This window comes from Paramormyrops kingsleyae, chromosome 14 (genome assembly GCF_048594095.1).
Source record: "Paramormyrops kingsleyae isolate MSU_618 chromosome 14, PKINGS_0.4, whole genome shotgun sequence".
NCBI classification, from domain to species: Eukaryota; Metazoa; Chordata; class Actinopteri; order Osteoglossiformes; family Mormyridae; genus Paramormyrops; species Paramormyrops kingsleyae.
Window position 1 is genome coordinate 20,108,937 of NC_132810.1, and position 11,580 is coordinate 20,120,516.

Genomic DNA, 11,580 nt, shown 5'->3' on the forward strand with positions numbered 1-11,580 from the left:
AATATTTCTCTCTTTCCTTGTGACAGGGCATCTACCTTTCTATGTCTTCCTCTTCTGACTCATTGGACTTGTGGACAGTTTTAATGGTGTCACCCTTTCCCACCACTGCGATGTCCACTTTGACGTAGCCCTTGCAGCCAGCTGTGATGTCATCAGGATCGATAAGATAGGCCCACTTGTGGTAGAACTGATGTTCTGGGGAGGTGCAACAGGCACAGACAACAACCTTTGTAATTATATCAAATTCAGACTCAGACAAAAAAATGTTACAAGAAACCACAGTTTGTTTTCATCATACCAGGCTGTGAATATATCGTGCCAACATCCATTTTGAATGTCCCAACCATTGTTCCACTCCGTAAGAGATTTTTTGAATGGATTACCTGATGACAAAGAAGAAATTATAAATTCAGTTTTCAAAATATTATCGTCTTACGCATATACTGTATCAGTATTGTTCAGAGTTCGGAACATTTATTTTTTTTATATATGGCTTACTTACAGAAATTCTTGCGATTTTGTCAAATAATACATCAGGTGGCAAGTGGAAGTCGAAGACAAAGTACTGGAAAGGAACCAAAATGACTATTAACGACCAGGAAAATGCACCGTAATAAACAAGCGTTGTTGTGAAGATTTTCCAGATTAAATGTTCAGAAGACTCCTATTAAATATAAAGACAACTGAGCATTTTTTGCAGTAAATTAACTTGACACATTAGATGCAGTAGTATTTATAAAGTTTATGAATACCATAAAATTATCATTTCGTGACTTAAGCTTTTAGTATCTTTGTGCCCTGTGCTGCCTGGCATAGACTCTAGACCCCCCTAGACTAGGTAAAGCAGATTGAAGATGAATGGATGGATGGATAGATGGATGGATGGATGACCTTTTAATTTCAAAACTGTAAGGCAAGCATCTATTGTGACAATGCTCATTAAATATTACGCTGCCTTTTGAATAAAATGTATTTTCAACATCAATGTTATTGACTTGAGTTAGAATGTAATATATCTTTAGGCTTGTGTATATCTTTTATCTGTTTAATAGATACTTTCTCCTGGATTTAACTGACAATAAGCTTCTGAAAAATGTCTTTGATTGGCTTTTGGGAAAAGTTGCCTTCTTATTCTGGTGTCATGAGGAGATCATGTAGATGGCTGGGTGTTTTCAGATCATTCTGTATCTGTTGGGCTTTCGGTTTTGTTCTTCTGCACTACCTGGTGAAAGGACAAGAGGCTTGTCTGTGTTTCCTGCATTACCTCGTTGTAGTACGGGCAGTTTGTCGATTCCTTCATGGATGTGTATTTCTTCTCATCGCCGATCTCCACACAGACCACGGGATCCATGTTCAAACCCACCAGCTGTTTGGCCTCAATGACCGTGACACTAATCTAGACAGTTAATGACCATGAATCATTATGTGTTATTAATTAGTTCATAATATCCCTCTGATGCAATCTTTCTGATTATAGTGTGATGAACAGTGATTGTTATGGATGGGTTTTATTTTATGTTTTCCTTACTTGGTAATCCATTGGTCTCCCAGCAACTGGCTCCATCTTAATATCTGGCTTTGACCTGTAGAGTATCACCAACATGCAATTATAAATATTGATTTAAATAAAATATTCATTTTGACATGTCTTCCTTGTCACTATGAAAGCCTGTTGTAAACTTAATTAATATTAGACACTATACTGATCCCTGTGGCGAAATTCTCTTTATACCTCCCCCAACTTGCACTCTGTAGGTGAGCAAAGGGCAGCCACCCAGAGCGGCACCCAGGCAGCTGGGAGTTAGGGGCCTTGCTAAAGGACCCACAGATGTGCCAAGGCTGGGCTTGAACCAATAACCATCTGATCACAGGCAAAGAGGCTTAGCCCATTAAGCTATACACTTCCCCCTAAATCATCATTAAAAATATTAATTCTGCATTGAAATTGCACTTTTAGTTCCTTTGAACTAGGGGGCAGCACTGGTTCTTTGGAGCACATCTGGGACGTTTACCTTTTATTGGAGACATTGGTGGTGACTGCCGTTACGGAAGCCAAAGAGATGGTGTCTGGATCCACGCCCTTTCTCAGCGGCATGTCGTCCGTCTCCAGAATGGCAGGCTCATCTGAGAATCCCAGGCAATATGAGACCACGTTTAGTGACTGTTCCGGAACCTACAGGGGGCACTGTGGGGGTGCGGCAGGTCGTTCTTACCTCCCTTCCTATGGTCGTCCTTGTTCCGGGACTTTCCGAGCTTCATGGCTGGGCACGTTTCCTTCTCCGATCTGTAAAGTGGGCAAAAGTACCATGGATATTAGATCTTTGAGAAGTCTGTTAAATCCACGGGAATGAGACTGAGCAGCGTCATTTGAATAAAGCATTAAATCTCATAAATTCAAGGACGCAGTCTGAGTAAACTAAAGTGAAGCTATGTGGAGCAATGTTTCCCAACCCAGTCCTGGGAGACCCCCAGAAGGTCCACAGTTTTACTCCCACCCAGCTCTTTGCCAGACAGTCCACATTTTTGCTCCCAAGCCAAAGCTGGGAGGGAGCAAAAACATGGACTGTCTGAGGGTCCCAGAGGGCCGCGTTGGGAAACACCACTCTGCATACTCCCTGGGAAACACTGATGGAGATTATGCAGAAAGATGTTATGAAACTCTTTGGGTCATATAATATCAGCATATACTGTTTATTGTATCTACTAATTGTAACTACTCTGATAGATACTCTCAGTTATATTCCAGAATAGAGTTAAACATTGTTAGGTAACACTACAAAAAGAAAGTATTCACAACACCTGAGTGATGTCCTTTTCAGGACAAATTCACAAACAAATATTCTGCTCTTCCCTCATATTATTTCCATAACTAAATGATAAACACTAGGACTCACAAAAGCCATAACAAGAAGTTTATTCTGTTGCCACTAATGAACTTTTTTAAATTTAGGATTTGTCTTACTTTTATCTAAATATCTTTATACTGTAACACATTCTTTAACAACAAATTCCATTTTATCACTCACGCAGCATTACTGTAAACAACGTTCGTATATTATTATACTCTAATGTATTTTTGACGGCTGGAAAAATATTTATACTCTCTTGAGGAGTTTGAATGATGTTATAAAATCATATAGAATAAAACATATAATGGAAAACAGTAAAATTAACTATAGTATTGCGCCTAATATACTTTGATGAACAGAAGAACATCGTCTGATTCCACTTAAAATAAGTTTACTCCATATATAAGTTTTGGTTATGTAATGCATTCAAGCGAAAAATAAGGTTTTCAATTATTTAAGCTGCCCTAAAATAATGCATTTCATCTCATATATAGAATCTTTGCTGCATTTACAGAAAGATACTAGTAATATTTAAAATTAAATAACTATATATATGTAATATTTTAAAGAAATGCATTTACATAGTAGACAGAAGAATAGAATAGAATAGAATAGAATAGAATAGAATAGAATAGAATGCATGGATATTCCACATTATATCAGAATCAGACTTCTTTCCCCAGGGATACTACATGTCAGAAGAATTTGTTGTGGTGAATTGATTACAGAAAATACAACTATTAAAAACTGAGACAATGCACAAAACCTTAACTTGAGAGGATTTTTAATTGTTTTAACAATTTTGGCAGTCCTTATATGGCCCAAATGATTTATTTCTGACAGTATTAAATGCTACATACAATACAGTTCAATGTTACATTTCAAGCACGATGACTGCCACAAAATAAGCATTTTCTTACCTAAAACTCATTTTTATGTTTAAATTGTCAAACTTCAGTGGCCTTTCTACTGGTTTAGCTCATCATATAAAATAATAAAACATATAAAACAAGTACTCACCATATAAAACAAGCGCTTGCTTCTTATTTTTCAATCCTCCCACGAAAAAAAGTCCAGGAAAGAAACTAAAGGACTATAAAATGTAAAAGATGCTCTTTTTTCTTCCCCTCAAACAGGCTTCTCACTTTCCCATTTTTCAGTTTCCATCATAGAAATCCACAGAAGTCCACAAAAGCAAAACTGGCCAAAAAAGTTGCCCGGGCCAGCGATTGGGCTAAAGTGATATGATACACTAATGCATTGTGCATGAGACTAAAACTAAGAGCACGACATCCCACTGAGCACCGGGAACACGTCATGGAGAGCTGACCCAGCCAAACTCGACTAACGGCGCTGCTCTGTCGAACCATCGCACCATTTTCAGGTGCGCGTCGATAGATATTGCGCATGGTTCAAAAGGCTGGGCAATGAGAATGAGACAGATTCAGTGTTCTTGGGTAGTCATGCCAAGAGGAACCAAATAAAATAATAGATTGGGCTTCCCAGTTAGGAATACAGGGAGTCTTCTGATGCCATCATACTCAACTAATTGAAAACAAACACAGATATGCATATTTTTATTGACAACACTGTTGTGAAAGGAGAATGTACAGATAATGACTAGTCGCTATATGTCACTTATGTGAAGTTTATGTCTAGTATTAGTATTAGTATTAGTAAGTTTAGTATTTTCCAGACCTTTCTATAATGGTAGAGGTATATTTAGTTGAGTGTTTGCAATTTACTTAAAAAAGAAAAAAGGACGATATTGTGTTGGTGTTAGGCACACTTTATTCTACGGAATAATAGAGCAGAATTGAACATATTGGCAAAGGATCAAATATGTAATAATTACATGCTACTATGCATATAAACAGTGTTTCCCTTTAAAGGTAAACACAGAACATTATTTAAAAAGAGGAATAGACCTTTGCAGAGTAATGGGAATGAAGTAAATAGGCTGGATTGATACATGGGAAAGATTAAAGATAATCAAAAATTAATAGGAAAAGGCTTCTGTTTATGTGGGTTTGCAATGAAGGGAGTTAAAGTTTCATTGGGTGGGAGTATTGAGTAGCCTTCCTTGCAACTGCTATTATCAGGTAGCGGTCAGAGATCCCCAATAATGCTAATTACTATAAACCCTTGGAATGTCATTCTAGAGCCAGATATACTGGAATCTTTGCAATCAATGAAAAAAGTACTATGTTCTGCATCAATTGTTTTTTTTTTTCCTTAATTAAAAATATATTGAAAAGTTAATGTTCGGCCCCTAATTCATATAGACAGTTGCCTTAAACAGTGCAATTATCCACAATGTTTAAATTACAGGTCTGTCCAGTTCTGGAGAAGTCAGTGAAACAGAACATTCTTCATGATATTTTCCTCCAAACATAGTTGTAAGCTAGAAGCCAGTAGATCGACACAGAGTGAACTTTGCAATGCACTCCCAGTGTGTGTATGTGTGTGTGTGTGTGTGTACAAGACAGAGGAAGCTAATGAATTAATTGCTAGATACCGTGTGTAGAATTTCGTGTCAGACCATACAAAGGCAAGATGGTCTCAGGTGCCCCCTCTCCCTTTAATTATTGACGTGATGCTGCTCAGTAGAGGACCTCGCTGTTTGCGCTGTGGTCCAGCGTCATGTTCTCTGCTGGTGTGTTGGGTATCTGGATACGTGCAAAATTTCTTCACAAAGAAATCGCGTGTCTCCCACTGAACGAGGCTCTCCACCTTTTATTATTTGTTCTTCAAGAAAACGAAAACATCTCCATAATATATTTCTGCTTAGGCAAAATAAAGAACTGTTATGGGAATTTTTCCCCAAAGATCATTTCACTGCTCAGATTAACCTGGTTTCTAAGAAGACTTGGGGCCAGTTTCCCAAACAAGGATTAAGCCTAGTCTTGGACTAAATTGCAGTATCAATGGAGATTCGCCATTGAAACTCAAAGCTAGTCTAGGCTTAGGCTTAATCCTTGACTGGGAAACTGGCCATTGGTGTATATGTAAGAGTCTGGTATTTCTAGGCCAAGCACAGGTTCATATTGTGTGATGTGAGAGGGTATAATCCCAGTGAAGGACCTCTGGCTCTCATCATAAGAAAAAGTTCTCTCCTCGTTCAGTGCAAGAACATTTGTTTTTGTTTAGCAATTTAAAAGCAAAATTAGACCCATGTTCAGTTCAATACATGTAGCCAGAAGAAGGTACAAGTGGCTGTCAGGGTAATATAAGCCCAGCCAAATTTAATGGGTGGCAAGAAGAGAATGTCCCCCATTATCGCTGCTTCCAAATCCATTACCAGACCATTAAAGTCATAGTGACAATTAAATCATTTTCCAATATGAATTGTTGTAGCTTAGAGTTAATTAGAGGAATGGTTAAGGTTATGTGTTCTGTGCAAATACAATGATGCCAAGACAGTTATAGAAATTTGATCATGGTACATAAATTTTAGTGTTTATAGGTACAATAAATTTGCATCTTCAAAAGAACCAAGCGCTTAACCACAGATGAAATGATTGAATTAATCTGAACTCCAGTTTCACAGGACCCAGAGGTAATTATGATAGCTATAAATGTTCTCATCTGGAACGAGTCCTACGCTTCATGTCAATTAGCTAATTTTTTCTCTGAGCAGATTCCAGGAGCAGAAAACTGCATCACAAAAGTGACTGGCCTAATCATTCCTGTGTGTTACAAATTACTGAATGTTGCCTTCATATGTTCTCTCCAAAACCTCAGGCAGTCTTTTCAAAGTCAAATGAACACCTGGTCTGCGGCTCAGTCTGGGCTAACAGCATATTATTACAGATATACTGTTAGTCTGCTGCCTAATAGTTTATCCTGTAATTTACTATTTACTTTTTATAATTAGTTTACAAGTAACACAAGCTAGAATGGAGCCATACATTTTATATCATTAATGCATTATCAGTACAGGTGATTAGATAAGACTTTTGAGAAAATAGAGAAGTAAGCCAGGCTTTCTTTTAAACACACATCTGAGAATAAGGTTTACTCCCAGACGGTGTTAAAAGCAGCAGCCTTCTCTTATCCTGTTACGAGCATGTGGCTGAGTCACCGGCATGTTGGTTAATTAAGGTCAGAATCTCTCAGGTGGGTCTCTACTTCGCCGTCATCTGTCAGGATATCAGACACCTTCAGTGGGGCTCGCTGCACAGCGTTTTCCGGTAGTGTGCCGGGGGTCTGTTGACGCAACGGACTGAGGTGCAATTAAGGAGACATCAGAAAGTGACTGTTTAGGGTTTAACGTGCAGTTTGGAGGTTCAACAGCTTTAGGTTAATATTGTCTTAGTTTCATTTGCGGGTGCAGTAATAAGTTAATGTATGTCTTGGTCTGGAAAAAGTATATTTAAATGAATTAAATATATTTAAAATATTACTTAATTTGATTTTTATTTATTTCAGTCTAGCACAGATTTTCACGATTTATGGAATAATGTTGGACTGGATTTTATTTTACCATTTCTGATTATTGCTAATATTTTGAGAACAAAAAGCAAATGTACATTAAAATAATAACCACAGGGACACTGGGTTATATCTATTTGAAGAGAGACTATTCAGCAGGTTTGGGACACCTGAGGATTTGTCAGTTGTTAGATGTGATATTGTAGATATAGACTTGCTGGGACAGTAGGCCTATATTCCCATTAATGCTGGCTGGGCAAATATGTGGATATTGAAATTGGATCAAAATTTCTATCAACATTGTATCAACATTCCATCCAGTTACCCCAGAATATGCAAAACATATACACAATACTCGCAAACTCTGCAGGGACTGATGTACGCCAATATGACCCACGTGAACCACAGATGAGCAAAGCCCACACACGTCAGAGACTAATTCTGAGTATAAACCCAGGAACCATGAAACCAGAACAGAGCCACTGTTGATGGTATGTAACATTTTGATATTTTGGGTAGATTTAACAAGTGTCTCTCCAGAAACAGCTCATTCAAGCTTCATGAGTTCTCCTTATATCATTAATAGCGGCATAGTATGTTAATAAAGCCCATTGTTGTTTGTTAAGGATATCACGGCATATCCTCTTCGATCGAACACTCCCCCTGATGTCATCATGTTATTAAAACACCCCAAAGGATGTGGGATCTTTCAGTGGCCCCCCACAATTCACCTGCAACTTCACAGATGCTAATTCACTAGTGCCCTTACTATGGCTAATTTCTCTTTTCATGAATGCCTGAATGATTTATACGCTTTCATTTTATTGCAAAACAGGCTCGTGTTTACTTCGCTAACTGAAATATCAAAAACAGGCCCTAGATCAACATCCCTTAGCCATTTTCACCTTCAGCAAAAACAAAGCCATCCCCTAGAGACACGACAGACCCCTTAGTACAACCAAGGTGGCACTTGCAACACTGACAGGCAGATTTAATTATTTACCTCCATGTTTCATTTGATACTTCTGGCATCATTAAATTTCATTAGCCCACACTCAAAGCAAATGTGTAATTGATGAGATGCTGTGTTTCCTTGTACGTTTTATTGGAAATGGAGCATGAAGGGTTAATATTTTGAAACTACTGGGTAAGATGCATCAATAAGCTCTATAAACAGAATTCACCGCAACTACTAGAGAATTTGTGTTGTGCTGAGTTCACTATGAAGTGTGCATGTGTCAGTCTTGATCTGCAACTCCGGACTGCTAGAAAATGGGTCACTCCTTAGCTGAGATGTAAAAATTGTTTTTCTCATCTCTACATCTACACTTGGCTCTTTATTTTTGTAGCAGCGCAGGTCAAATCATCAATACATATACAGAAGTACTACAAGAATAATGTAAAGCCATTTACTCTTATGTACTTTACATTTTTCTTAGAAGACAAAATTATGACATACAAGATAGAAATTAATAAATTAATCATAAACTTATACCAGCTTAGTTTGCCAGAGACTACCTAGGTAAGAAGTGTTTTCTTAAATTATTGATGATGGTTGAACCAAAGCCATGTAGCTGTTCTGATGTTACTGTTTTGTTCTCTGACTAGTAGGTTAGTAAACTACCAAAGGAAAATGTTCTGGTATTTGGCCTTGCTATTAAACAAGATGGAGATCAAACATTACAAAGCTTTTGATTCAATTAATAATAAATATTTTTTCATGCATAGTTTAATAACACTTTCGACATTTGTTAAAAATTAACTTCTTAAAAAATGACAATTTAATTCATGTAGCCATGAATATTATTTTGTGAAAATCTTTTGGAAATGCGATGGTCATGACAGAAACAATAGTTTGACTGTTCTGGCTCTTCAAGAGGAACCCACGTAAAAATATCAAGCCTCAAGCTTTTACACTGGTCCATTTTAAACATTGCATTCCAGCAGTGCATTTGGGAACACTGCAAATCAAAAGCAAATATGCAAAAAATGCATTAAAAATGTAAATGCAAAATAATTCGAGAGTGTATGTTTAAGCATGAAAGAAACAAAAAACTGAGGCCATTTATGTTGTGTTTTAAGTTATTTACGTTGTGCAGCCTGGTTGAATATGCATGAGTCTGCAACTGAGTCCACCAGGAGACTGTGTTTCGGAAGACCATCTGGGGTAAACTATCCCATGGCTCGATACTCACTGTGCAATCTTATCCGTACTCTGTCTGCAGCCCATGTGGATCGATTACAGGGATCTGTGTCTGCCCCAGAGTTTTTGCATGTACGCCACCTGGCAGAAGTGAACGGTATAAGACCCAAGAGTCTCTGCCTGACCCAGTAACCCCTGCTACCGGCCCGCTTTTATAAAAGGACGTGTGAAAGCCTGGCACGTTATCGATTCAGAGACATTTTATTAAAGTTTTACTGTCTTTTTCGTAATCACTTACCTATCGGAGGGCCTATTCCAGGAAACTCTAGGCAAGAGACACCAGGCCATTGCAGGATATGCTCCCCAGGTACTGGTTTGTTGATATCAAACATTTTTGGGCTGAAGGAGGAAACCAGGCACCTGCAAAATCGTCAGTCACTGAGCCAGCAACAGGAATCAAACCTACAACAGGTGTGAGAACACAACTGTACCACAAGTACCAACCTTTAACTGACAAGGCCTTACTGGCAGTTGGATTTTCCCAAGTAGTAGTGCTACAATGAATCCTCAGACTTAAAATCTAAAAATATATTAACCTTTTACTCATCACATTATGTACATCTTACCAGCGAGTTTTAATATCAGCCAGAGTTAGCTATTAGAGAGCGCAGGACAAATTTAAGAATTAAAAATTCGAAGTACAAGAATTCGTGGCAAGACAGATTAGCCTTTGCAGTTGCTCCAAATGCTTATTAATCCTAAACACAAAACAATTTTTTATATGACACCACACGCAAAAACTACAATGTGTCCTGTGGTGCTCTAGATATACAGCATTAATATGGAATGGCTCTTTTAAGGTTTCTTGTCATGTTGTTCACGTGGTCATAATGTTTCATTTAAACTGTACGAATAACTGCTGAAGTGAATCGTATTTGACCGGTTACAATTAAAGCATGTATTTGCAGTATGAAAGTAAACTTACTGTTTCCTCCGAAATCTGTATTGGATAGGTTATTTATAGATGGATGGATGGACAGATGAGTGGAATTTTGGGCTACTGCACCATCTAGTGGTGTAAATAAAACATTGCGTAAGTGCCTAAAATAAAGGAGAACCTTTCATTTGCGCATACGTCAAAGAAAAATCTATATTAATAATTTTAGTACAATAGCAATTCTGGTTTAATATGTTCACCAGAAATATAAACCTATCAATAAGACTTGAGGTTGGCCCCCTAAGACTTCTTGATTTTAGAATTTATTAACTATCAGATAAGCATTAAACTCTAATTTTACGTGCAGTTATTGTGCAATTATATGCTGGACAACAGCATTTCATATATTTATGTGTGCAGGAAAACCCCCAGGAAGCTGACATACTATATTGTCAATGGCGCCTCCTCCTGTACTATATAGGTAACTCGTTGAAAATTGTAAACCACAAATATAACGGGTCTTTGGGGTTGTCTTTATACATTTTATATAAATGTGATTATATATAGCTCACATATAAACAAGTGCAGGTGGTAAGTGATTAACGTTGAAGAAAATCTTCGGCAAAGGTACAGCAGAACTAGGACAAACGACTTGCAGGATAAGATATTCCTTGTTTGGGGACCAGACAGAACGGTCAGTTATGTACTTATTATACAGTCTACCAGTCTTATTATACATTAAGTGTTCTCTGGCTTCCGGATAACTTTGTTTTTCCACTAAACAAAAGGAACTCTGCTTCTTAAACGTCGATAACAACAGGAGTATCTGTAAGCACAGGGAACTATGCCAATGGTCTCACAAATGCAGAACACTAACATAACTCGGTTCATTTGTTAGTAGTTACATATTACAAGGAAGTAACACATAATTAATGTGATCGTGTCTTCGTGAACGCAACCAGATGTTCAGTACTGTATAAAGATTGCAATATGGATTCCCATACCTTGAAAGATCACATCTAATTTCAACCATAGTGAAGCCAAAAAAAAATAATGCTATTACTATGGGCAGAATGAGCTTCAATTTACAAATCAAAGCCATTCAACATAATTTAATTTCGGGGAATATACGTGCAAGTTTTTTCGCCCATTCTCATTGGTGCAGAGGTCATCGTAGTCAGGAATGTTTCGCTTCTTCTCATTGGTCGATCGAGTAG

The 11,580-nt window shown here is 37.7% G+C and overlaps 1 protein-coding gene and 1 long non-coding RNA gene across 3 annotated transcripts in view; both read right to left on the reverse strand.

Moving 5' to 3' along the window:
* The window catches only part of LOC111857938 (otoferlin-like), a 28,503-nt gene extending 18,981 nt beyond the window's left edge, over nucleotides 1-9,522 (reverse strand). The window contains exons 1-8 of one of the 2 annotated variants that reach the window (XM_023839205.2): nucleotides 9,479-9,522; nucleotides 2,214-2,284; nucleotides 2,013-2,124; nucleotides 1,529-1,583; nucleotides 1,265-1,396; nucleotides 503-565; nucleotides 299-383; nucleotides 36-195 (exon numbers count right to left, since the gene is read on the reverse strand). In XM_023839205.2, the coding sequence (XP_023694973.1) occupies nucleotides 36-195; nucleotides 299-383; nucleotides 503-565; nucleotides 1,265-1,396; nucleotides 1,529-1,583; nucleotides 2,013-2,124; nucleotides 2,214-2,284; nucleotides 9,479-9,513 (713 nt within the window). In that variant the 5' untranslated portion in view covers nucleotides 9,514-9,522. Of the gene's footprint in view, nucleotides 1-35; nucleotides 196-298; nucleotides 384-502; nucleotides 566-1,264; nucleotides 1,397-1,528; nucleotides 1,584-2,012; nucleotides 2,125-2,213; nucleotides 2,285-3,869; nucleotides 3,907-9,478 lie in introns of those variants that run through there. The other variant, XM_023839206.2, reaches the window with a different exon arrangement.
* Nucleotides 9,518-11,480, reverse strand: LOC140578313 (uncharacterized). Its single transcript, XR_011982410.1, has 3 exons — nucleotides 11,368-11,480; nucleotides 9,725-9,846; nucleotides 9,518-9,567 (listed from the first exon to the last, which is right to left on the reverse strand). It is a non-coding gene; the product is annotated as an uncharacterized lncRNA (long non-coding RNA).
* Between the last annotated feature and the right edge of the window lie 100 nt (nucleotides 11,481-11,580).